The 22,579-nt window shown below is 50.7% G+C and overlaps 1 protein-coding gene across 1 annotated transcript in view; it reads right to left on the bottom strand.

Moving 5' to 3' along the window:
- NRXN2 (neurexin 2) overlaps window positions 1–22,579 on the bottom strand; it is a 444,661-nt gene that overhangs the window by 373,252 nt on the left and 48,830 nt on the right. Inside the window, 1 exon segment of the mRNA XM_048514356.1 lies at window positions 3,871–5,027. Coding sequence (XP_048370313.1) covers window positions 3,871–4,582 — 712 coding nt within the window. The 5' untranslated portion in view covers window positions 4,583–5,027.

Genomic DNA, 22,579 nt, shown 5'->3' on the forward strand with positions numbered 1-22,579 from the left:
TCCAGCAGGTTCTCACAGGTTCCCGAGAGTAGGTTACTAATTATTTGTGTGTGCCGAGAGGGGGTTACTAATTGGTGATTTTGTCACGTGATTTCTGCCTTAGTTACACCCCTCCTCTCAGCAGTAGCGTGCAGAACTTGAAGCAGTCTAGCAGGAGGTGCACCGGCGTGTGTGGCAGCCTGCGCCTGCGTGAAATTGTTTTCCGCCCAAGGACCGGCGCAGCGGCTGCGTCCTTGCCACAGCCCCGCCCAGGAATGCCACGCCCCTGGAATGCCTGGCCACGCCCCCGTCATGCCCTGCCCAGCCCCATTGGCGCTACGCCACAGTTTGAATCCCACCACCATGGGAACCTGTTACTAAAATTTTCGGATCCCACCACTGCCCATATTAGCAAACCCATTATGTAAAATTTTGTGTGTGCCCCCAAATGCTCTGGAGCTACCCTTGGGGTTATGCATACCCCAGGTTCAGGACCACTGGTCTCAACTGTTGGACATGGGTTCAAATCCCCACTCTGCTGGGCAACTCTGGGGGCAGTTATTCTCTTTCAACCTCACCGACCTTACAGGGTTGTTGTGAGGATAATCTTGGGAAGGAAGACATGGGATTTGATGTCGAAGAGGGAGCAAGCTTGTTTCCTGCTGCCTCAGAGACTAGGACATGGAGTAATGGATTCAAGGTGCAGGAAAAGAGATTCCACCCAAACATCAGGAAAAACTTCCTGACCGTCAGGGCTGTTCGACAATGGAATTCATTGCCTTGGAGAGTGGTGGAGTCTCCTTCTTTGGAGGTTTTGAAACAGAGGCTGGATGAAGATATGTCGTGAATGCTTTGATTGTGTGTTCCTGCATGGCAGGGGGTTGGACTAGATGGCCCTTGGGGTCTCTTCCAACTCTATGATTCTACGTTGCCCGGAGCTCCTTAGGGGAAGGGTGGGAGAAATGTGCCAGATGGATCAAGAGGTTTACGGAAAGGGTGAGCACAGATCTGACAATAGGAGAGGAGCTGAGCAGAGAGACACAGTGAAGCCACAAGACCGGGGAAAGATGGCACAAGAATGGAATGTAGCAGATAAGACGTTCAGAGAAGGACAGTAGCGTAGCATCCAGGGGACCGGGGGGGGGGGGGGACTTGAACCAGGCGCACACTGGGGTGGGGCTGGGGCGTGAGGTTCCAGGGCATTCCGGGGCGGAGGCGCAGGGCACACACGTGCCCCAGGTGCAGTTCCCCCTCACTATTGCTCTGGAGGTGGAGGATTTGATTCAAATGTGAGAAGAGGCAAGACTTAGGGAGGTCTCTCACCCACTCTGGGCATATCATCAACAGTCTCTCCATATGCACATACAGGTGCACACAGACACACAAAGACACAGCTTTCACTGAGAAACTGTGGCCACCTCCTAACCCTTCTGAGAATAATCATCCCAATTGCAGTGGTACTAAATGCTCAGTGTTCTTCATGCACATTATCTTGATAATTCCTTCAACAGCGCTATGGGGTAGGACAGCATTGCCAGTCCTCTTGCTATTCAGGCAGAGGAGGGTGAGGAGTGAGACTTCCCCAAGGGATGAATCTCAGGGCTGAGCATGGAACTTTCCAGCTCACTCTCTTAACAATGCTGGTCTAGTGGTTAGAGTGCCAGACTAGAACCCTGGAGACACAAAACCAAATCCCATCTCTATGATGGAAATTTTCTAGGTGACCTTGGAACTGTCAGCCTCTAACTAGCTGGTTGCTGTGAATCATGGAATCATAGAGTTGGAAGAGACCACAAAGGCCATCAAGTCCCACCCCCTGCCATGCAGGAACACACAATCAAAGCACTCCTGACAGATGGCCATCCAGCCTCTGTTAAAAAGCCTCCAAAGAAGGAGACTCCACCACTCTCCGAGGAAGAGTATTCCACTGTTGAACAGCCCTAACTGCTGTTCCTCCTGATGTTTAGATGGAATCTCTTTTCATACACCTTGACCCCATCACTCCTTGTCCTAGTCTCTGGAGCAGCTTGCTCCCTCTTCAACATGATATTCCTTCAAATATTTAAACATGACTATCATGCCACCCCTTAACCTTCTCTTTGGCAAACTAAACATACCCTGCTCCCTAAGTCTCTCTTCATAGGGCATGGATTCCAGACTTTTTACCATTTTGGTCGCTCTCCTCTGGACCCATTCCAGCTTGTCAATATCCTTCTTGAATTGAAGCACCCTGAACTGAACACAGTATTCCAGACCAATGCAGAATAGAGAGGTAGGTCACTATACTCCTATTGATGCATCCCAGAATTGCACTGGCTTTCTTGGCTGCCCCATCACACTGCTGACTCATGTTCAGCTTGTGGTCTACTAGGACTCCCAGATCCCTTTGACATGTAGTGTTGTCAAGTCAGGTGTCACCCATCCTATATCTGTGCATTTCATTTTTTCTGCCTAAGTGGAGCATCTTACATTTACCTCTGTTGAAGTTAATTTTGTTAGCTTTGGCCCATCTCTCTAACCTGTCCAGATCATTTTGAATACTGTCTCTGTCCTCTGTGGTATTAGCTACTCCTCCTAATTTGGTGTCATCTCCAAATTTGATTAGCATGCCCTCTGTTTCATCATCCAAGCCATTGATAAAAATATTGAATAGCACCGGGCCCAGGACAGAACCCTCTGGCACTCCACTAGTCATTTATCTCCAGGATGAAGATGAGCAATTTTTCTTTGGGTTCAGTCAGTCAACCAATTGCAAATCCATCTAACAGTAGGATTATCCACATTTTACTAGCTTATTTGCAAGAACGTCATGAGGCACCTTATCAAAGGCTTTACTAAAATCTAGGTACACTACATCAACAGCATTCCCTTCATCTACCAAGCGTGTCACTCTATCAAAAAAAGAGATACATTAGTCTGGCATGATTTGGTTTTGAGAAACCCATGTTGACTTTTAGTGATCACACTGTTCCCTTCTAAGTGCTTACGCACTGTCTGTCTAATGATCTGCTCCCGAATCTTTCCTGGTATTGATGTCAGGCTGACCGGATGGTAATTGTTTGGGTCCTTCACCCCCCCCCTTTTTTTTGAAGATGGGAATAACATTAGCCCTCCTCCAGTCCACTGCCTTTTCTCCATCCCTTGTTAGCATTTTGCCATCTTCTCCATTCAGTGACTCTGTTCTATCTTTTTTCTTCCTTCTTCTACAGACATCTCCAAAAAAGCCTCCTTTTTTGTTTTTAACCTCTCTGGCAACCCTGAGCTCGTGAGCTTCAGCTTTTCTGACTTTCTCCCTACACAACCTTGCTATTTGTTTGAATTCCTCTTTGATGATTTTTCCCCTTTTCCATTTCTTGCACATGTCCTTTTCCGTTTTAATCTTTTTTATTATTTCATAAAAAACAATAATAAAGTCCAAACGGCGTGATATGACTGTGGAGTACAGGTAGGAAACACATGAGTAGTACATTTAGGAAACAAACAAACTCACTCCTCACCTTAATAAAGGGATTCCACAATATGGGGTAGAAAAAAAGGAATAACATTGATATACAAATCAGAAAGAGAGAATATATCTTTATTCTATAGATGACCATTTAACGTCTTACTATCACTACTACCCCTCCTGTGTTCCACCCTATCTAATAACCTCAAGAGGAGATCATTTGCTTATAATTATAATAATGTCCTTTTTAAGATGCAGTGGAAAAGGGAGAACAGTGTTGTAAGTGCCCCCAATGGGGGGAAAAGTGGGGGTATAAATATATGAATACATTAATTAAATAAACTGCTGTAGCACAGCAGTATAGCATTGGGAAAGCAGATTGCCGGTGAAAAAGACTGGCGCCTTCCTCATTCCATTTAGGCAGTAAGCCCCAATTTGTTTCTTACCTTCACTGCAAAACTTGCCCTGGAAGCCCGTGAGGCTGCAGTCGCACTGCACTTCGCTGTTAACCACAGTACAGATCCCGCCATTGACACAGGGGTTCTGTTTGGCACACAGGTACTCCATGTCGCTGCGGATGCCCTGGCTGCCCAGGAGGGCAGGGGGCATGTCCCCCACCTTGAGGTTGGCCACCATCCCACGGAAAGGCATCTCGTACTTGACAGTGCTGAGGGTGAGGGCCGAGAGGCGGACGTCCGGGGGGATGCCTCCCACAAACAGGTCACTCTCCACAGTCATATCACGCCGTTTGGACTTGACCTCGGCCACGCGGGCCTCGCCGTCCACCACCAGCATGGTCTCGCGGTAGTTGCGTGTCAAGAGCACCATGTGCCAGCGGTCGTCGTTGATGGGCGTCTCCAAGTGCAGGCTGGCGGGCTCAGCGCAGGAGATGGTGAAGCGCAGGCGGAACCGCCCTTCCAAAATGAGCAGCTCCAGGAAGTCACAGTTGCCGCCGTCATCCAGGTACAGCACCAGAGCCCGCGACACGTTGGTCTTGAGGCTGAAGCTCAGCTCTCCTGAGGAGCTGGCGTCCCACCGTGCATACCGAGCCCACTGGCCTGTTGCGCCCCCAAATTCCAGGGCTGCTCCGCCTGCCCCTGGGCTCAGCAGCGAGGCCACCAGCAACGCCAAGGGCAGCAGACACACGGGTTTCGCCATGGCAGCCCTCCTGTCTTCTTTGAGGCAAATGGCGCCCCCCGTGGGACACCCTCAGATCCACATTAGATGGACGGGTTTCCTGCTGCGAGGGAGGATGGGCGGAACTCGTTCCTGAGAAGAAGGGGTGTCTCCTCAAGAGCAAGGAGCCCACGGGGACTGAGGGGGGGCCTTCTACCCAGAACACGAATCCCAAAACAGAGCCCGTGAAGGTCCTTCTGGCTCCCCCGTCCCCCCCTCCCCGACAGCCGAGGCGCCGCTTAGTAGCTGCTTACAACATCTTCATTCGCTTAGGTTCGGGCTGGGCAGAATTTCTCCCAGAAGGAGGGTGGCAGGCCCGAGACACTCCTCAGGAGGCAAAGAACTGCTTGCATGGAGCAGCTGCCCCAGCTGCCCCTCCCAGCCTGCTTGCATTCAGTCGGGAGTGTGCATGGTAGGATGCACAAGCCTAGAAGTCAAAAAGAAGGAAAGGGGGAGAAAGAGAGAGAGAAGAGAGAAAGCGGTTAGCCCCTGTGTTGAAAGGCAAAACCCAGCCCTCAGACATTATTAGGGCCTTCCTGGAACAGCCAAAGACATTTTAAAAACCCCTGCAAAAGTAGGCCTTACCCCCCTCTGAGTTGCCAACATAATGCACATCAGATTCCCCCAAGCAAAAGTAACTGGGGCTGACACACACCTCCCCCCACCCCACTCCCAGGTTCTGCGGGAAGGCACTGCACATCTGCTTAAAGGACTTCACGTATTCCAGAGCTCACCCTTGGCTTTGAGCCAAGAGGGGACAGGATGGGGGTGCCCACCTCTGGGTGGTGGCTGCTGATCCTTCAGAATTACCATTGATCCCACAGGACAGAGGCCAATTCCCCTGGAGAAAATGGCAACTTCGGTAGGTAGACTCTGTGGCTCAATATCCTGCTAGGACAGAGGCATAGCTAGAGAAAATGCACCCTGGTGCAAAATCTGAGTTTTCCGCCCGCCACCCCTATATGGGGGGCTGTCCTCCCTCATCACGACCAAACAACTTTTTTTGCACCAGGTCTTGAAGTCAGCAGATGGACCCAGGGGGAAGGAGGAAGGATTTTCCACCCCCCCACGTGACTAAATGGCTGCAACCCGGGGACATTTGACCACATATGTCCCCTGTGCAGGGACCCCTCCTCTCCAGAAACACTGCCTTCCCTATGCTCCACCACTAAAATCTCTAGGCATTTCCCAACCCAGAGTTGGCAGAATTGGACCAGGTGGGATCTTAACACTGTATCAATAGAGGTGTCTGGGAAGCAACTTCAGCCAGGGCGACTGGTCTTGGGCAGGCCAATTTCTCAGTCTTGCCTCTTCTGTCCCAGCAGTGTGATTATCAGCCCTCAGTAGCAAATCCAGAAACCAGCCTTCCCTTCCCCATCAAAGAAACACAACCAGCCAACTCTCTCCACATCTGGTATCAACGACAACAGTGAAAAAAAGCATCACCAAGGAGGAGCGCAAGGCATCCATAAGCCCCAGCACCTTCCCGTTTCTAAATCCACTGCTAACTGTGCTCCATTCCAATCAATGGTATTACCAAGGTTCTTATTCCACTCTCCACATCCATGGGTTGAGGGGAAAGAAAGTCTGTACCTTCCAGCTCAGAGCTGGGACCTCTTAGCAGAAGGTCTCAAAATCCCATCTGAACCCCCAACTGTCTGTCCCTCCCGTGGCCAATTATGGACAGGGGTGCTTCCCTCCTCTCTGCCCCGCCGTGGCATCAGGTGTGCGTCTGAAGTGCTCTTGCTTTCTGCAGGGAAAGCCAAGAGCAAGAGCAGTAGCCGAGGGCAAGAGTAGTAGGCGCACAGCAACTTCCTTGTACGTTGGTACAAGGAAGTTTGCCGCACCGGGGTTCAGTTGCCAGTGCGCACCGGGGGCCTCCTGCATAATCAGCCACCGATTCGCCAGCAGGGCTGAGAAATATGCTGGTCCTGGAATATATTTGGAACAAGTGACACTGGATATTTTCGATATAATATCAAAAAATAAGCTGTGGCAAGATTAATAGAGTGGAATTTTGAAGATATGGACAATATACATGGACTGGATGAAAGAAGCTGAAGTTAATGAAGAAATATGGGAGAAGAGGCTACAAAGAATGAACTTACTGCTGTTTGTTTAAAACAAAATTGAGAAGAAGAGATCATAGGGGGGAGGGAGTAAAAGGGGGGAAATGTATTGTTTGAAAATGTAAGACGATGTGTACATATATAAAATGGAAAATTCAAACTATATAATAATTTTTTTTTAAAAAAAGAGAAATATGCTGGTCACCCAGATTCATTTTATAAAACCTCCCTACCTCTGCATACACACACACAAACACAAACGCCACAATCATGGCCTCCAAGTTGCATGCTCAGAATTGTAAATTGCATAAAAAGAGAGTGAAGGAGAAGCAGAAAATTCCACACTGCGAAAGAAAAGATTTTATGACTGGCAAAAATGAGAAACGTTCAGCAAATGGGTATATTTTGTATCCTACTTCTGCTGGGTAAGTGGAGGAGCGAGGACTAAAAGCGGGCTGGCAATTTCCCCCAATCCACAGTCATCTTATTCAGCCTGCCCTCCACCCAACCAGTCAGGCTAAACCAGACAGGTCTCAATTTGAGCTCCCAATTATTTTGAAAAACTCAGTTCTTAAGCATGCAGGGGTGTGTGTTCTAGATCAGGACCACGGCACGGGAGAGTTAAGTTTCCCTCTACGTTGGCCTGTTTTCCCGACTTTGAAATGGCCCCAGGGAACAACACTGGAAAAGAAGTTCCCAAATTTCAAAATAAATAAAGATGACTCCGCAACGGGGGTGCCAAGAGTGTTAGCCTGCGATGCTTTGCCTTGTCACAGCAAATGAAGACATCGCTCTAGTCAGACTTCTCTCGGTTACGTGGTTATTCAAGACGCAGGGACGAGCCAAACTCACTGGGACGATTGTATTTAGCATGCCCAGCGATTTGCACAGTGGAATTATCATGATGTCCTGATTCAGATCACAACTATGAGGAACAAAGCAAGTGGGTTTATAAAGATTTACTTTCATAGACCACAGCAGCTCTCTGGGGACATTCCAGGATGGGGCAAAGGTGCAAGTGGAAAACTTTAAACCCTCCATTCCTGACGTCTCCCTCCTCTTGCCCTCTTGCAGGGACCCCGGGTAAGGGCTGGGGTGGGGTGGCTGCTCCCAGCCCCAGACACCAGGGAAGGAGGAAGAGGGGGGGGCAATTTTCCACCCCCCACGTGACCAAATGGATGCCACCCGGGGACATTTGCCCCCACTTTTGCCCCTGCTCCATTCCCTCACATTGCAAACAACACAAACTGGGTTTCCCACAACCCTGAGAACTGAGTTTTTAAAAAATTGCTGGTTGCTCCAAATACCCAAGTCCAAATGCATGTTTGGTTTGGTCTTCAGAACAGCAGCACTGAGCCAGAGGAATCCAAGGTTTTATGGTGTATGGCAGCTTCATGTATTCTTTTAGTTCCCTTCCTTGGCACGCTGAAGCCTACATATGCAGTCATAAGGACTAGTAACTTGATTTTTTGTAAGTGTTTGGATAAGCAGGAAATTGAATTTCCTTTTCAACAGCACATTCTGTGCTCTAACTGGAAGGAAAGTCATCAGCCCTACTTGTAACTGCAACAAGGAAACCAACAGTTGTGCACCAATTTTGGGCATAAGCATGCTTGTTCAGGGCCCAAACTTCCACTCTGCTAGACTGCGAATGTAATGCCCTTTTCGCCTGTTGCCCACCCTCCTGCTTCCATACTTTCAGCTGTGCCCGCACTTCCATTTTTGCAGTCTCCCTACCAGGGAGGACTCCATCTCTCTCCCAACCATGCAGGATTGGGACCTCAGTGTCACTCACGGCGCTAATGCAATGCAAATTTCATTCCCTTCAAATTGCCTTTTTGGAATGATTACCCTTGCAACTGACTGTCAGAGAAGCAATTTATCCCCCCCTCCACGCCCGCCGCTCGGGGAGGAGGGTGCATTTGCATCTTGTTACTGCATAAGAGCATGATTATTTATAGCATGGGGGGTGTACTAGAAGGAACAGGGACGAGGAGGGTGGGTGGGTGGGTGGGGAGCAAAGGCTGGGAGAAAGTGGAAGGGAAGAGACCTCCCTGGCCCCACTTCAGTAAACTCCCCACTCCCCACTCCCCACTCCAAAGGGAGCCAGGGACAGCAGCTCCCACTGCAACAGCAAAGGGGGCATATGAATGTCCACTAGTCTTTGTCCAGGGTTCTTCATTTTATTTTAGAATGTCCACCTCACTCTACAGGCTCAACGAGGCCTTAGGACAGCTTTCCGATAGCGATGAAGCCCAAACAACAGAAAGAAAAACCCAGGGAAACGTGCCTGGCCCCTGCTGCTTATTAGAAACCAGAGGCGACTCCAGAGGGCTCCCAGCATAGCAGCTGGCGAGCCCAGATAGAAAATCCAGTGGGCTCCCAAACCCAGAGCCTGAATAACCCCCCCCCCACCTTCCCCAAAGCCTCTTTTAGCGTGCCAAAGCCAACTTAAACAAGCACCCTTTGGGTGGCGGGGAGGGGCCGGTCTCCATAGCAACACCTGGGATACGGCATCATGCAAATGAGCCGCACGGCGGGGTTATTTATAAATTCTCCCTCGTCTGCTGCACCTCATTGGGTAATGGGCATAATTAACATTCGGCTTCTAATTAGCCAATCAAATTAAATTCCGCACCTGCAATGGGTCCTTGATTGAAGCAGCCTGCTCCTTCCCCCTCCCACAGCCACGGAGGGCCTGCAAAGCACCCAAAGCAAAAGACCCCCACCCAAAGGCCACCTTTTCCTCCTCTCGCTCTCCCTCATACTCCCGTCCCTCTCTCCACCACTGCCCAAGGGCTGCGGGGATCAAACCCTCAGCATAATACCCACCCGCCCAAAAAAGACTCAGCACGGGCTTGCAAAACCGCAAGGTAAAAAAAGCAAAATGCGAAGCCTCCCAACAGTGCCCCACCACCACCACACACACAACACACACAAAAGGAGATTATGGCTTCTATCGTTATTATAAGCATTAGTATGATTTACAGAGCATCTCTATCAGCTGACCGGGCATTGAGCGAAAGGGGGGAAAGATAAGACAAGGGTGGCCGTCTGAAAAGGACACATTCCTCGATTCCACACACAAGCAAAAGGTTGTCGAGCTCTGAGCCAAGCTGCAGGGGACCACTGACCCTCACGTGTCACTCCCCTTCCCCGCCATGTCAACGGAGACAAGGAAAGGCGCAAATCAAAGGCAGAGTCAGCCTTGGGAGGTGGGGGGAGGGGGAAACGCCAGGATTACACCCGTGAACATGTGTGAAGCCACCTTATGCTGCACCAACAAGGTCAGTGCAGTCTACTCAGACCTGCAGCGACTCTTCAGGGTCCCAGGTAGAGGCCTTTCCCATCACCTACTGCCTGGTCCTTTTCACTGGGAATGCCAGGGATAGAACCTGGGACCTTCTGCCTGCAAGCCAAGGGGATGGCCCCTCCCCAATTTCCGTGGCTCTGGCGTCCTCTGGAATTTGAGGAAGGTGCCACAGCAGGATGGTAGCAGCGAACCTGTTCTCAGCAAGCATCTTCTGAATGCTGAAGGGGACAAGAGGGCGTTGGGGTGGGGTGGGGTGGGGTAGTCTTGGTGCAGCCCTCGAGCACACGTGAACATATAAAGCTGTCATGTGCCCATGAATCAGACTATGCTTCTGAATCAGAATGAGAAAATTCTGAATCAGACAATTCATCTATCGAGACCATTACTGCGTATTCCATCAGTGGCTTTCTCGTGTTTCATATCACTTGCGACCCAACTCTTAACTGGAGACACCAGAGGAGGAGGAGGAGGAGGAGGAGGAGGAGGAGGAGGAGGAGAAGAAATTTCTCTGCCTTTAGGAGTCATCAAAGCAGCTTCCGATCACCTTCCCTTTCCCTCCCCACAACAGTGACCTTGTGAAGCTGGTGGGGCCGAGAGAGTTCTGAGAGAACTGCGACTAGCTCAAGGTCATCCAGCAGGCTTCTTGCGGAGGAATGTGGGAACAAACCTGGTTCACCAGATTAGAGACCAACTGCTCTGAACCACTACGCCATGCTGGATCAAACCTGGGATGATCTGCATGCAAAGTTGATGCTCTACCGCCATGGTGGTGAACCTTTGGCACTCCAGATGTTATGGACAACAATTCCCATCAGCCCCTGCCAGCATGGCCAATTGGTTGCATATTACATGGGAATTGTAGTCCATAACATCTGGAGTGCGAAAGGTTCACCACCACTGCTCTACCGCTTAGCCCCACGATGGGCTTGCTACGAAGTAAACAGCCCTAAAGAGCAGCATACCTATGAGTGAACTAGAAGGCGGTTGGTTTATTTTAATTAAATCAACAAATAAAAGCAAAGGCCTCCAGGGCCATGGTCTCCAATCCAGCTGTTCAGAGACAGGGGAGCAGCAGGGGTGGGTCACATGTCCCCGGGCCACGTGGGGGGGGGGAGAATCGCTCCCTCACACCCCTCCCCTCAGCTTGGCAGGGCTGGGCAGAGGGGCTGCCCGTGGCAAGCTCCTGCTGGCAAAGGTAAGTGGGGGGGGCATGGGGGGTGCCCAGAGGAGGTGTTGCCCCGGGCGCCATTTCCCACCCACCCCACGTCTCTGGGGAGCAGCACTGGGGGAGGGCCTTGGCCCAGGTGCCCAGCTTGCTGGCTCTCCGGAGAAACTGGTTGGCCACTGTCTAAAACAGAATGCTGAACTACAGCATTTGGTCCAGCAGGACTCTTCTTGCCCTCAGGATTTATTCCTGGCATCTCCAGGTAGAAGGATGATATAAGACCCTGAAAAGGTACCGCCAGTCACAGCAGCCCTTGATAGACCAAAGTTCTGACTCAGGATAAAACAGCTTAACTCAGGCAGTTTTGCGGGTGGAACCATGGCTGGGCGGCAGAGCATCTGCTTTGCATGCAGGAGGTCCCGGGTTCAAACCCCGGCATGTTCAGTTAAAAGGATGAAGCAGAAGGTGATGGGAAAGACCCCCGCTGGAGACCCTGAAGACCCACTGCCAGAGTGGATAAGACTGACTGCCACGAACTGGAGGTCTGACTCAGTGGAAGGCCTTTCCACAAGCCCACGTGAAGTCACAGCAGTAGCAGCTGCAGCCCCAATCCACAATCACCGCCACAAACTTTTCCATTCTGCCTCTCCTGGCCAATCCATATTCCATATCTTCTTCTAGAGGTGCAGTCAATTGACCAGATAATGATGGATGGATAGAGGGAACAGCTGGGGGAGGGGAAGTGGCTAGAATTAGACCTCTATAGAAGGGAGGGCACACAGGTGAGGATGGTGGCAGCGTGTGAAAAGGCAGCCTTTGGATTGCAGCCACTCTCAAAAGCATAAAAAGCAAGCCAGCCCCTGCCACAGCTGGAGGAGGAATCCAGATGTCAAAGTTGCCCATGACTCAGTCTGCCTTTCCCCAAACTGGCCATTTGGAACCTCAGCAGCAGAGCACGAGGTCCCTGGTTCAATTCCTGCCTTCCCCAGCCAAGAGGGCCAGGGAGGTGATGTGAAAGAGGTCAGCCTTAGGCCCTGGAGAACACCTGCCTAGCAGAGTAGACAAGACTGTCTTTGACAGACCAGAGGCCAGGCTCAGGGCACAGCAGCTCCAGGCATTTACGCAGCACTAAAACCCAAGAGCTGGAGTTCTCACCATGCCTCTATGTCAGAAGTAATTTGCGCAATTAATTTGAGGCAGGCTCTGTTTTCAGCGCTTGACACGTATGAAGAAGCAAGAGTTCAGGGAGGCAGCGCGGCTCATGTAAGGTAGGGAGCTCCCCTTGAACCTGACATCACCTTTGTGCACATGGTCTGCAGAACTGGCCTCTCTGCCACTGGAATGAGAAGAAGAGTTTGGATTTATACCCCACCCCCCTTTCTCTCCTGTAAGGAGACTCAAAGGGGCAGACAATCTCCTTTCCCTACCTTCCCTCCCACAACAAACACCCTGTGAGGTGGGTGGGGCTGAGAGAGCTCCGAAGAGCTATGACTAGCCCAAGGTCACCCAGCGGGCAGGTGTTGGGAGTTCACAAGCTAATCTGGTTCACCAGATAAGCCTCCACCGCAGAATCAAACCTGGTTCTTCAGATTAGAGTGCACCTACTCTTAACCACTGTGCCACTGCTGCTCCTTGAGGAGAAATGGCTTCTGGGAGACATGAGTTTCAAGCAAGCTAGAGTTTCAGAACCTCTTGTTTTAGAAAATAAATGACTAAGAGCAGCACTGGTGTAGTGGTTAAGGGCAGCTGCATTCTAATCTGGAGGAACCGGGTTTGATTCCTTGCTCTGCCACCTGAGCTGTGGAGGCTTATCTGAGGAATTCAGATTAGCCTGTGCACTCCAACACATGCCAGCTGGGTGACCTTGGGCTAGTCACAGTTCTTTTGAGCTCCCCCAGCCCCACCTACCTCACAGGGTGTTTGTTGTGAGGGGGGAAGGGCAAGGAGATTGTAAGCCCCCTTGAGTCTCCTACAGGAGAGAAAGGGGGGCTATAAATCCAAACTCTTCTTCTTCTTCTAAAGCCCACTGGGAATAATTAGACCTTCCAAGCAGCCAGTGATCAAGGAGCATCCAGGCAAGGGGGGGGGGGCTGGCACAGCAGCAGAGAGTTCCAGAGGAGAACACCACGCACACTATAAGGAGGCTCTTCCCACCACCAGCGCCCTCGAATCCCACGACGTCGCCGTTGACTTTTTGCCAGCTGCCGTCGCAGCCTTTGCAGCTCAGGTTTTCCTGGAGGCGCCAGCCAGCATCTCCCACTCCCGTGGCTCTGGCATGCCATGTCAGCCCCAGGGTGTCTCATCACATTAAGCATGTCGCCAAGCATGCGAAGACAGCCGCGAACAGCCTCCTCTCCCTCCCACCACCGCCCCCCAACCCAGGCAGATAGCTCAATAACATTGCAGGTGAAAGTTCAGGGATGCAGCATTTCTCGCGAAAGGCAGCCAAGTTCCCCCGAACTCACTCCCACGACGCCGTGCCCCACAGTGGCACGGGAGATCCGGCTATCAATATTCAAGCATTAGCACGCATGCACACTGCTCGGACGCAGTGCCTCCTGTAAGTGCACATGTTCTTGTGCAAAGGGCCGTGAAAATGGGACTCTCGTTCAGAGGTTCCCCATACAAGGACACGGATGACTCAATGCGTTGATTAGTATTCAGTTCTAGAACACTTGCAGCGCTTCGCCTTAATTATCTCATTTATAATATGCCTGAGCCAGCTGTTTTTCCCAGGACAATCCAGGAACAGCTGTTGCAGAGAGCACTTCATCCCAGATAGGATCCCTGCTTGGAGTTCCACTCCTGGATTAAATCTCTGTCAAATCAGCATCTCGTTGAATATGGAGCTCGCTTTCTTGCTGATGGGAAGAGGTTTCCCATCCAGCTGAACCAAATCTTCCCCTTTGCTGAACAAAGGGCGATTTCCCACTGGTGATTAATCCTGGGATAGTCACCTGAAATATCCAGGTTTCCTCGCGATCTCCCCACTGCCGAACCGCGGAACACAGTTCAGTCCCGTTTCTGGCGCTCCTCCTCCCCCTTTATCGCGGGATTTTCCTGGACCTGCTTGTATATGCACCTTTTTGAAAAAAACACTCCAATGGGAGCTAATAGGAGATGGGGGCTACACATTTGAGGGCCCATAACTTTGGCCCCCATGAATCGAACTTCACCAAACCTGGGTGGTACCATCAGGAGGGTCTCCTAAAGATACTCTGAAATTTTGGTGCTGCTAGCTTAACAATTGCACCCCTGATAGCAGGCACCCCTCCCCCCAGGGGCAGGCCGAGATGTCTTCACTAGAAACATGCTGCAGTGAGGATGTTGGAACCTGGATGAAAAGGTGCCGATTCTTTTGAAACTTGGTTGTATCTAGATTAAATTTTCAGTGGGAATTTGGCCAAAGTCAGCATGTCTGCGACTGAGCTTTCCTTGGGCCACTCCCCACTTACCTCTTCTAAGTGCAACACCACAGCGATCCCGCGTAGAAAAGCCTCCGTGGCTTTTGACCACGGAGACATTTGTTCTCCACTCATTTGCCATTCAGGAAATAACGCGGGGGAGCAAGAGCAGGAGTTCCGTGGCAATCGAGCATTCTGATTGGCTGGCACGCATGTGCATTATGGACACGTGGAAGTGGCGGCCAGCCGAAGGCGGGCCTCCATTTTGATTGGCTGACACGAGAAGTTGTTTTTGATAGGCTCGCACGTGTTTCCACCGCCCACAACCTCGTGCGCTCAGCGGCACTTTGCCGTGAATGGGCGCTGCCAAGCCACAAAGCTGTACAGCTCGAGCAAAGGGAGCAATGTTGGCACGTCGCGTTGTGCACACGTCTCAATTTCCGTGAGCGTGCATTGTAAAAGAGGATGTTGCCTCGTGTCTACGTCATCACTAGCTTCATGTCATGCACTTTCTGACGGAGACACCCTCCCTAAACAAAATGGAGGATCCTTTTTCCTGATTGGCCGGAAAGCTGTGCGTCACAGCGAATCAACCACGCGTAAACAGCCGAGGTTCCCCCACCATCCCGCGGCAACTGCGGGGTTTTGGAAAATGTTGCTCTTTGAAGAGGACCTAATTTGACGCGCGCCAAGCAGGTGGGAGAGCGGCAAATTCAGGGCAGCTGCGCAGTGGCCGCTGGTGATGTGGGGAACGTCCAGGATCCCCGTGTCTTATCAAGAGGTGACCCCGCGGCTTATGGTGAGTGGGGAGCGGGCCCTCCACACCCTCAGAAACTTCTGCGCCCATTTCAGAATAGCACCACAGATCAGCCAAAGATTATGGAGGGGCGAAGAAGACAGCCAGCCGAATCCGCAAAAGCAATCTTTAACACAGCCATTTGAAATATCCACATGCCTAATGGTCTTTTTTTTTTTTTTAAACCAACTGTGTTTCAAGCTCGCATTTTCTGGCTGGGAAATTAAAGCCAAAAGACAGGACTGATTCCAACACGATTATTTTTTTTCCCCCTACTGAGTCATAAATGTGAAAGATGTTCTGGCAGAGCACAAAATCCTTGCGGATTTCACATCCTGACACAATGTTTTTGGAGAGGAATTCCCCCGTGGAGAAGGGGGTGGGGGTGGGGAGAATAACTGTTTCACTGGAAATCAGCCACTGACTGCGTGACTTGCCCGAGGCCACTCTGTTGAGAATCACGGAAGACTTCACACTTGGCCACAAGGCTTCGTGCGTACCCAGACCCCGGGGCTCACTGAGCCCTGACACATGTGGAGCTATGCTGGAGAAAACAGTGCCTTTGCGCTTGCGCAGAAGACATTTCCTTCTCCCTCCCTCCCTCCCCCGACCAACAACCTCTTCCGAAGATATGAGAGGGAATGGCAAACTGCTTCTGGGTCACAAGAAAGTAATTCCAAGTAGACTTGGCAGGCCTGGCAGTCTATTTTAGAAATGCTGGGAGCAGCCCTTCGCCCCCCCTCCCCCTCCCAGTACTGGACTCTATAAGCGCTGTTAGCAAGTTAACCAGCCTTTCGCACACGCAGAATAATGCACTTTCAATCCATGTTCACAATTGTTTGCAAGTGGATTGTGCTATTCCGCATAGTAAAATTCAGCTGCAAAGTGGATTGAAAGTGGATTGAAAGTGCATTATTCTGCACTTGCGGAACGGGCCACACAGTGAACACACGTACAACCTGCGAATTCATGCACACATCTGGGTGTTTAAAAAAAACAGCCAACACAAGCTCCCTTTGCAGTTGAAACTAGGGGACCAGGACCTGGATTAATCCGGGGTTTCAATCACATGTTGAGTTGCACAGGCTTTCAATGCAACATTTCCTCAGTGCACATTAAAAGAAAAATTCAGTGTATACTGTACACTGATTGCACCAACCTTCATTGTAACTCGTGAACAAGGATTAATTGTACTTGTGTTCACTGTAACTTGTGAACAGGGCTACCATTTTTCTGCCTGTCTCACAGTTTCCCCCCGCATGTTACCACCACAAGATATTCTTTAAAACAAAGAATTTCTCTTTGAGCACACAAAGACCCTGTAGTGTCTGCCCCTTCCCTTTGGTGACCCCTTGATCCAGCTGCCCCCAACAGCATGTGTGTTTCAGCTCTGGGCTGCAGCATAACGGAGCAATGAGTAACCGGCTCACAGAAAGAAACAGGGCCCGTGCCTTGCGGGCTGTAAGTGTGTGAGCTTGTTTTTGTGCATTCTGCACACATTCCCTGGCACCACCATCCACAGCCTGGAGTAGAAGCAGCCAGGATCAAAGCAGCGGCCAGCTCTCCAACCTGAGCAGGAGCAGACAGCTGAGCAAGCTTCTCCACCCACAGCGCCTTCCCCGAGCCTGCAGCACCCGCTGCTATTAATAAAGGCTTCCGTCATGCCTGGGCAATGCTGGAACTGCCGACGGCATCGGCTACGGCCTGAGCAAACAACCCAACAGCGGTTTCATCACCAGAGAGAGAGGGGTGGGGAACCTGGCTGCTCTGCCCAAACACAGTGGTACCGCTCCGTTTCCAGAATGAGGAGAGTCCTGGTTGCTGCACCACCTGTTCTATGACCCCCCAGCCCTGTTTACCTCCCAGAGCAGGAGAGCTGGAACTCACATTTCCAGGCCATCCAGGAGCCCAGCTCCATGCTGCTCCTCTGCAAGTTCTCAGGTTTCCAACCTCCAGGTGGGGCCTGGAGATCTCCTGGAATTAAACCTGCTCTTTGGACCACATTGACCAGTTCCCTTGGAGCAAATGAATGCTTCGGAGGGTGGACTTTCTGGCATCATATTTGCCGGGGTCCCCAACCCCTGCCCTCCCCAGGCTCTATCCCACAAATCTTCTGGAATTTTCTTATTTGGTTGGTAGCCCTACCTGTAACACACACCTGCAGGCTCAAGGATAGCTCTTACCCCATAAATCCTATTTTTTTATGAACAGTAGTTTACTAGACCCTCTACTGTCCTCCATTCACATTCTTCCAGAGAAGGGGTCTGCAACCTGCAGCTCTCCAGATGTTCATGGACTACAAATCCCATCAGTCCCTGCCAGCATGGCCAATTGTAGTCCATGAACATCTTGATCCTCTTTGAACTGAGATTGCAAATGCCTTAACAGACCAGGTGCTCGGGAGCAACAGCCGCAGAAGGCCATTGCTTTCACAGCCTGCATGTGAGCTCCCAAAGGCACCTGGTGGGCCACTGCAAGTAGCAGAGAGCTGGACTAGATGGACTCTGGTCTGATCCAGCTGGCTTGTTCTTATGTTCTTATGGAGAGCCACAGGTTGCAGACCCCTGTTCCAGAGAAAGGCACGCTACGGTGGACAGCTTGCTACCTTTGAACCCACCCCATCCAAACCAAATCACAGTGGGCTGCAGCACCCCACCAATTCACCGCGAGGAGAAAGAAACAGCTATACGTAAAGTGGATCAGTTTCCTTCCCTCTGCAGTCCACTCTGCAGACTCCGCTCCACACTTTTCTGCACTTCCTTGCTTATTTAATTCAGTCTGTTTGCATCCAATCTTACAAGAAGCGCAGAAGAAACTGTTGATCTGCTTATTTTACAGTTTGAGGCTGCTGAGCCATACACGGCAACAATTTACTGGTCCAGCAAGTTTCCAAGTTCCACAGTGTTTGCCTTCGAGCACAAAAGAAAACATCCCACCCCACAGCCAGCTACAATCACCTTCACCTTTCTGAAGGCCTTTGCCTCCACACCCACAGATACCTCCATCTATCCCAACTTTTCCCCATCCTTACCTGCAGGGAGGTCCATTTTACCCCCCAAAACAACCCCATGGGGTAAGTTTAAGTTGAGACGGCGACTCAGCAGGCTTCACAGAGGATCAAGACTTGAACTTGGGTCTTCTGGCTTTGCCCGGCTGCCCCCATTTGTCCCAACTCTCACTGGTTGCAGTCGTTATAAATGAACCCGTTTTCCTTTTTTCCATTTGAATGTACACATTCAGGAAGCGATCTGAGCAATTCAGATTGTTTTCACACCTTGGCACAAAAACGCTTCGCTTTTTTAAAAAATGTTGTTTCAACGCATGCGCAGCTGTGAAGGTGTACAGAAACGAACCCTCGCAGTCATGCCCATTTTCCCACAATCCAATTGGCTGCACCTGCTTAGCTTCGCCCATTCAACACACAAAATAAACAAAGAGAAAAAGGCAGAGGCGTAGCTGGGCCATACTGTGCCCGGTGCGCACTTTATATTTTCCGCTCCCCCCCCCCCCATGGTGCCCTGCTCCCCTCCCCCCTCCCACACTTACCTTAGTTCAGCCTGAAAAAGCGCCTGTTTCCTTCAGGCTGAAAACAGCCTGGTCTCACGGGAAGTGTTGTTCCCACAAGGCCATTTTCAGCCTGAAGGGAACAGGCCGCTTCTCCAGCCTGCAGTTTCAATAAGGTATGTGTGGGGGCGGGAGGGCATTGGTGGGATTCAGCAGGTTCGCACCACTTCGGCAGAACCGTTTGTTCAAATTGTGCTTGTAAACAACCAGTTGTTAAATTATTTGAATCCCACCACCGGGGGGGTGCCACCGGGGGGGGGAGTGGGGAGGCGGGGGTGATTTTCCGGGGGGGGGGGCCCAGGCATGCGCCCAGTTCAATGCGCATCCCATGGCCCCCTGGTAGCTCCACCTCTGAAATAGGGACTTTCCTGCAATGGACAGGCAGTAACGAATGTGTTGCTGTAAATCTATGAGTGAAATGGTGGTCATACTCACTGCCATGGGGAGAAAACGTGATTGGGGGACTTGTGAAATGGTGGGTGCTCAGAGAACCTGCCTACAACATGCTGGGCGAACTGCACAAAATGGCAGGCAGGCAGATTCTTCCTGGAATGGCAGACAGCAATGGAAGCTAAAGTGAAAGGGTGGCAGGGAGGACCATAAAGTATCCCCTGTTTACTGTGTTCGCATGGGAGCACCTTCAACCCGTGATTTTGCAAAAAAACAAAAAATCGCTATAGTGATTTTTATAAAGCCCAAGTTGAGAAAAATATGACAGGCCTGAGTTGTTTTGGGGAAGAGACCCGTGCAAAGTTCTTTTATTTATATTTATATATAAATTAGATTAAGGCAGATTCCGAACGGGGCAAAAACAGCAGTGTGAAAACGGTGTGAAAATGGTGTAAAAGGGTTTACACCATTTTCACACCGCTGTTTTTGGCCCATGCGGAATCCGCCTCATAAACCGCCCTCCCCTGGAGGGCTCAGGGTGGTGAACAACAAAATAAACAACAATTCAGTAATAAAACCAACAATGTTAAAACCAATTCAGGATAAAAACTATACTCAGAATATCATAAAATAGGAGCATTTCTACAACAGATGGCGCAAAACCCTTCTTCCCCCTCTGTGCCCACGAGAAGCCTAGATCGAAATGGGGTATACGATTTCAGCCCCAAAATGCTACATATAATGTTCTGAAGACATCATAATTGAGTCACGTGGAATCCACCGCTGTTGGGCTTATTTGAATCCAGAATTTCCAGAGGCGGAGCTACCAGGGGACCATGGGATGGGCATTGCACTGGGTGCATGCCTGGGGGCCGCCCTGGAAAATCACCCCGCCTCCCCACTCCCCTGCCCCCCCTGCGGCGCCCCCCCCCCCAGTGGTGGGATTTAAATAATCCCACTTGGCTCTCCTATTCCACTCCCTGTTCTTCTCCTTCCAGCCATAATGATCACAGTTTTAGGTTTATTTTTCTTTATTTCAGATATTTATACCTCACTTTTCTCTCCAATGGGGAACCAAAGCAGTTTATAGCATTGTCTCTCCTCAATCCCGATCCACTTTATCCACCTGTATGGTAGCTGAGCCAGGAAAGAGTGACTGGCCTCAAGTCAGCCAGCAAGATTTCCATTGCAGAGTGGAGTGGAGAAACCTGGGTCTCCCAGATTCTAGTTGTAACACTCTAACCACTACACGCCATCCTAGCTGGTGGAGATAAAGATTGCCCTGCGCTGCCAGTTCCCTGGGACGGGGGCCACATACGTTTGGCTTCTTCTACTCTGCAAATCACCTTGTATGTTGACAGCGCCATACAAATCCATACATCAATATGTATACACATGTAGCAGTAGCAGAGTTCTGTGTTAATCAAAAGGTTGCATTTGCATCCTTAGGATTCAATAAGCAGGAGCACTGCACTCCCTTGGCGGGTTTTCACTTCTGATGGCGGTGGAGGAATCAATGATCAATTGCAACCATCTCACACAGCTCCATTTTGGCATTTTTTAAAAAAATCAACACCTGTTTTCTCATTCCGTGCACCAGCAGCGACAGGGAAATAGCGAACTCGGACCTAATGTGGGAGCATAACCAGAGCTTAATTAGCAAAATGGGAAACACTGGAGCGGAAAACAAACCCAACCAGGAGGTGGCCTCCCCGATTGGCCCTCTAATCCTGGCTGTGTGGCGATAAACTCTTTTAGTGTAGCCAGGGAAAGTCCAAGGTCACACACCAAAGGACAAATAGGGGGATGGGGAGGGCCGAGTCTAAGCCCCAACCCAGCCTTTCACATCTCTGCTCCGCTGAAAGCTATAAGCGGATGGAAGGCTGCTTGCTCCAAGCAAGGACGCCAGGGTCCTCTCTCTCACACAGGAGAAGGCAGGGTTTAGCAGGTCAGAGAATAACAGGGGAGGGGGAGGGAATTCTGATATTTCCCAGAAATTTAAAACATGCTTATGTTGGAAATGTGGGTTTGGGGGTTTGTTTGTCGAAAAGCTATAAACCAGGCTGAGGAGAGAAATGCACAAGGCCAGCCCCAGCAGCTGCAAAGGGGACGTGACCACGATGGAAAACGCAGAGACGGGAGCAAAAAATAACTCATTAATACAATATACAGAGTGATTAGGCAGCCGCTCAATCGATCGACGTGCTCATTACCGCTGTCCTGACAGCTCCTTAAGGGCAGAGCTGAAGGTTAAGCAAAAAATGGAGGCGGGGGGGGGGAGGACTGGGGAGGAAATGTTGGTCTCTCAAGGCAGGACAGAACTCATCAAACCACCCACAGGACTCTTTTTCCAGTTGGTGGGCGAGAGCAGGCAGGGAGTGCGCTCACCCCATGCTCAGAGACGTGCTCCTTGACCACTCTGCCATTAAGGTGAAGGCTGACTCCCAAAACATTTCAGGACTCAGCATATGATTCCAGTCTTTCAGGATGCAAGCCACTGCCACACCTTCCTGACTCATCCAGCCACCCCTATAAAAAACTTAATCTAGCAGGGGTGGCCAACCTATGGTGTTCCAGATGTTCATGGACTACAATCCCCATCAGTCCCTGCCAATTGGCCATGCTGGCAGGGGCTGATGGGGATTGTAGTCCATGGAGCACCATAGGTTGGCCACCCCTGAGGGACAAGCCCACCATGGGCTTGGAGCACATCAAAAGAACCAAAATGGTTAGAGAGGAGAACTATCCGTGTTCAGGTTTAAGCAGAGGCGTTCCTCCCGTTGGGCAAAGTGGGCAGTTACCCTGGGCGCAGCCCTGTGGGGGGGTGCAAAAACTGCAGGTTCGTTTGTGGGATTTTTTGTATTTTCAGTGTTTTTCCATTTTTGGCCTGCAGAGGACGCAGGTTTTAGGCTAGCAGCACCAAAATTTCAGGGATGTTGTGGGAGACTCTCCTGATGCTATCACCCAGGTTTGGTGAGGTTTGGTTCTGGGAGTCCAAAGTTATGGACTCCCAAAGGGGGTGCCCCATCCCCCATTGTTTCCAATGGGAGCTAATAGGAGATAAGGCTACAACCCTTTGAGGGTCGATAACTTTGGGACCCCTTGAACTCAAACTTCACTAAATCTCCTGGGAGGTATCATCACTGGGAGAATCTTCAGACTGATACCACCCAGGTTTTGTGAAGTTTGGTCCAGGGGGTCCAAAGCTATGGACTCCCAAAGGGGGTGCCCCATCATCCTTTATTTCCAATGGGAGCTAACAGAAGATGGGGGCTACA

Source organism: Sphaerodactylus townsendi, linkage group LG01, assembly GCF_021028975.2.
Source record: "Sphaerodactylus townsendi isolate TG3544 linkage group LG01, MPM_Stown_v2.3, whole genome shotgun sequence".
Lineage (NCBI taxonomy): Eukaryota > Metazoa > Chordata > Lepidosauria > Squamata > Sphaerodactylidae > Sphaerodactylus > Sphaerodactylus townsendi.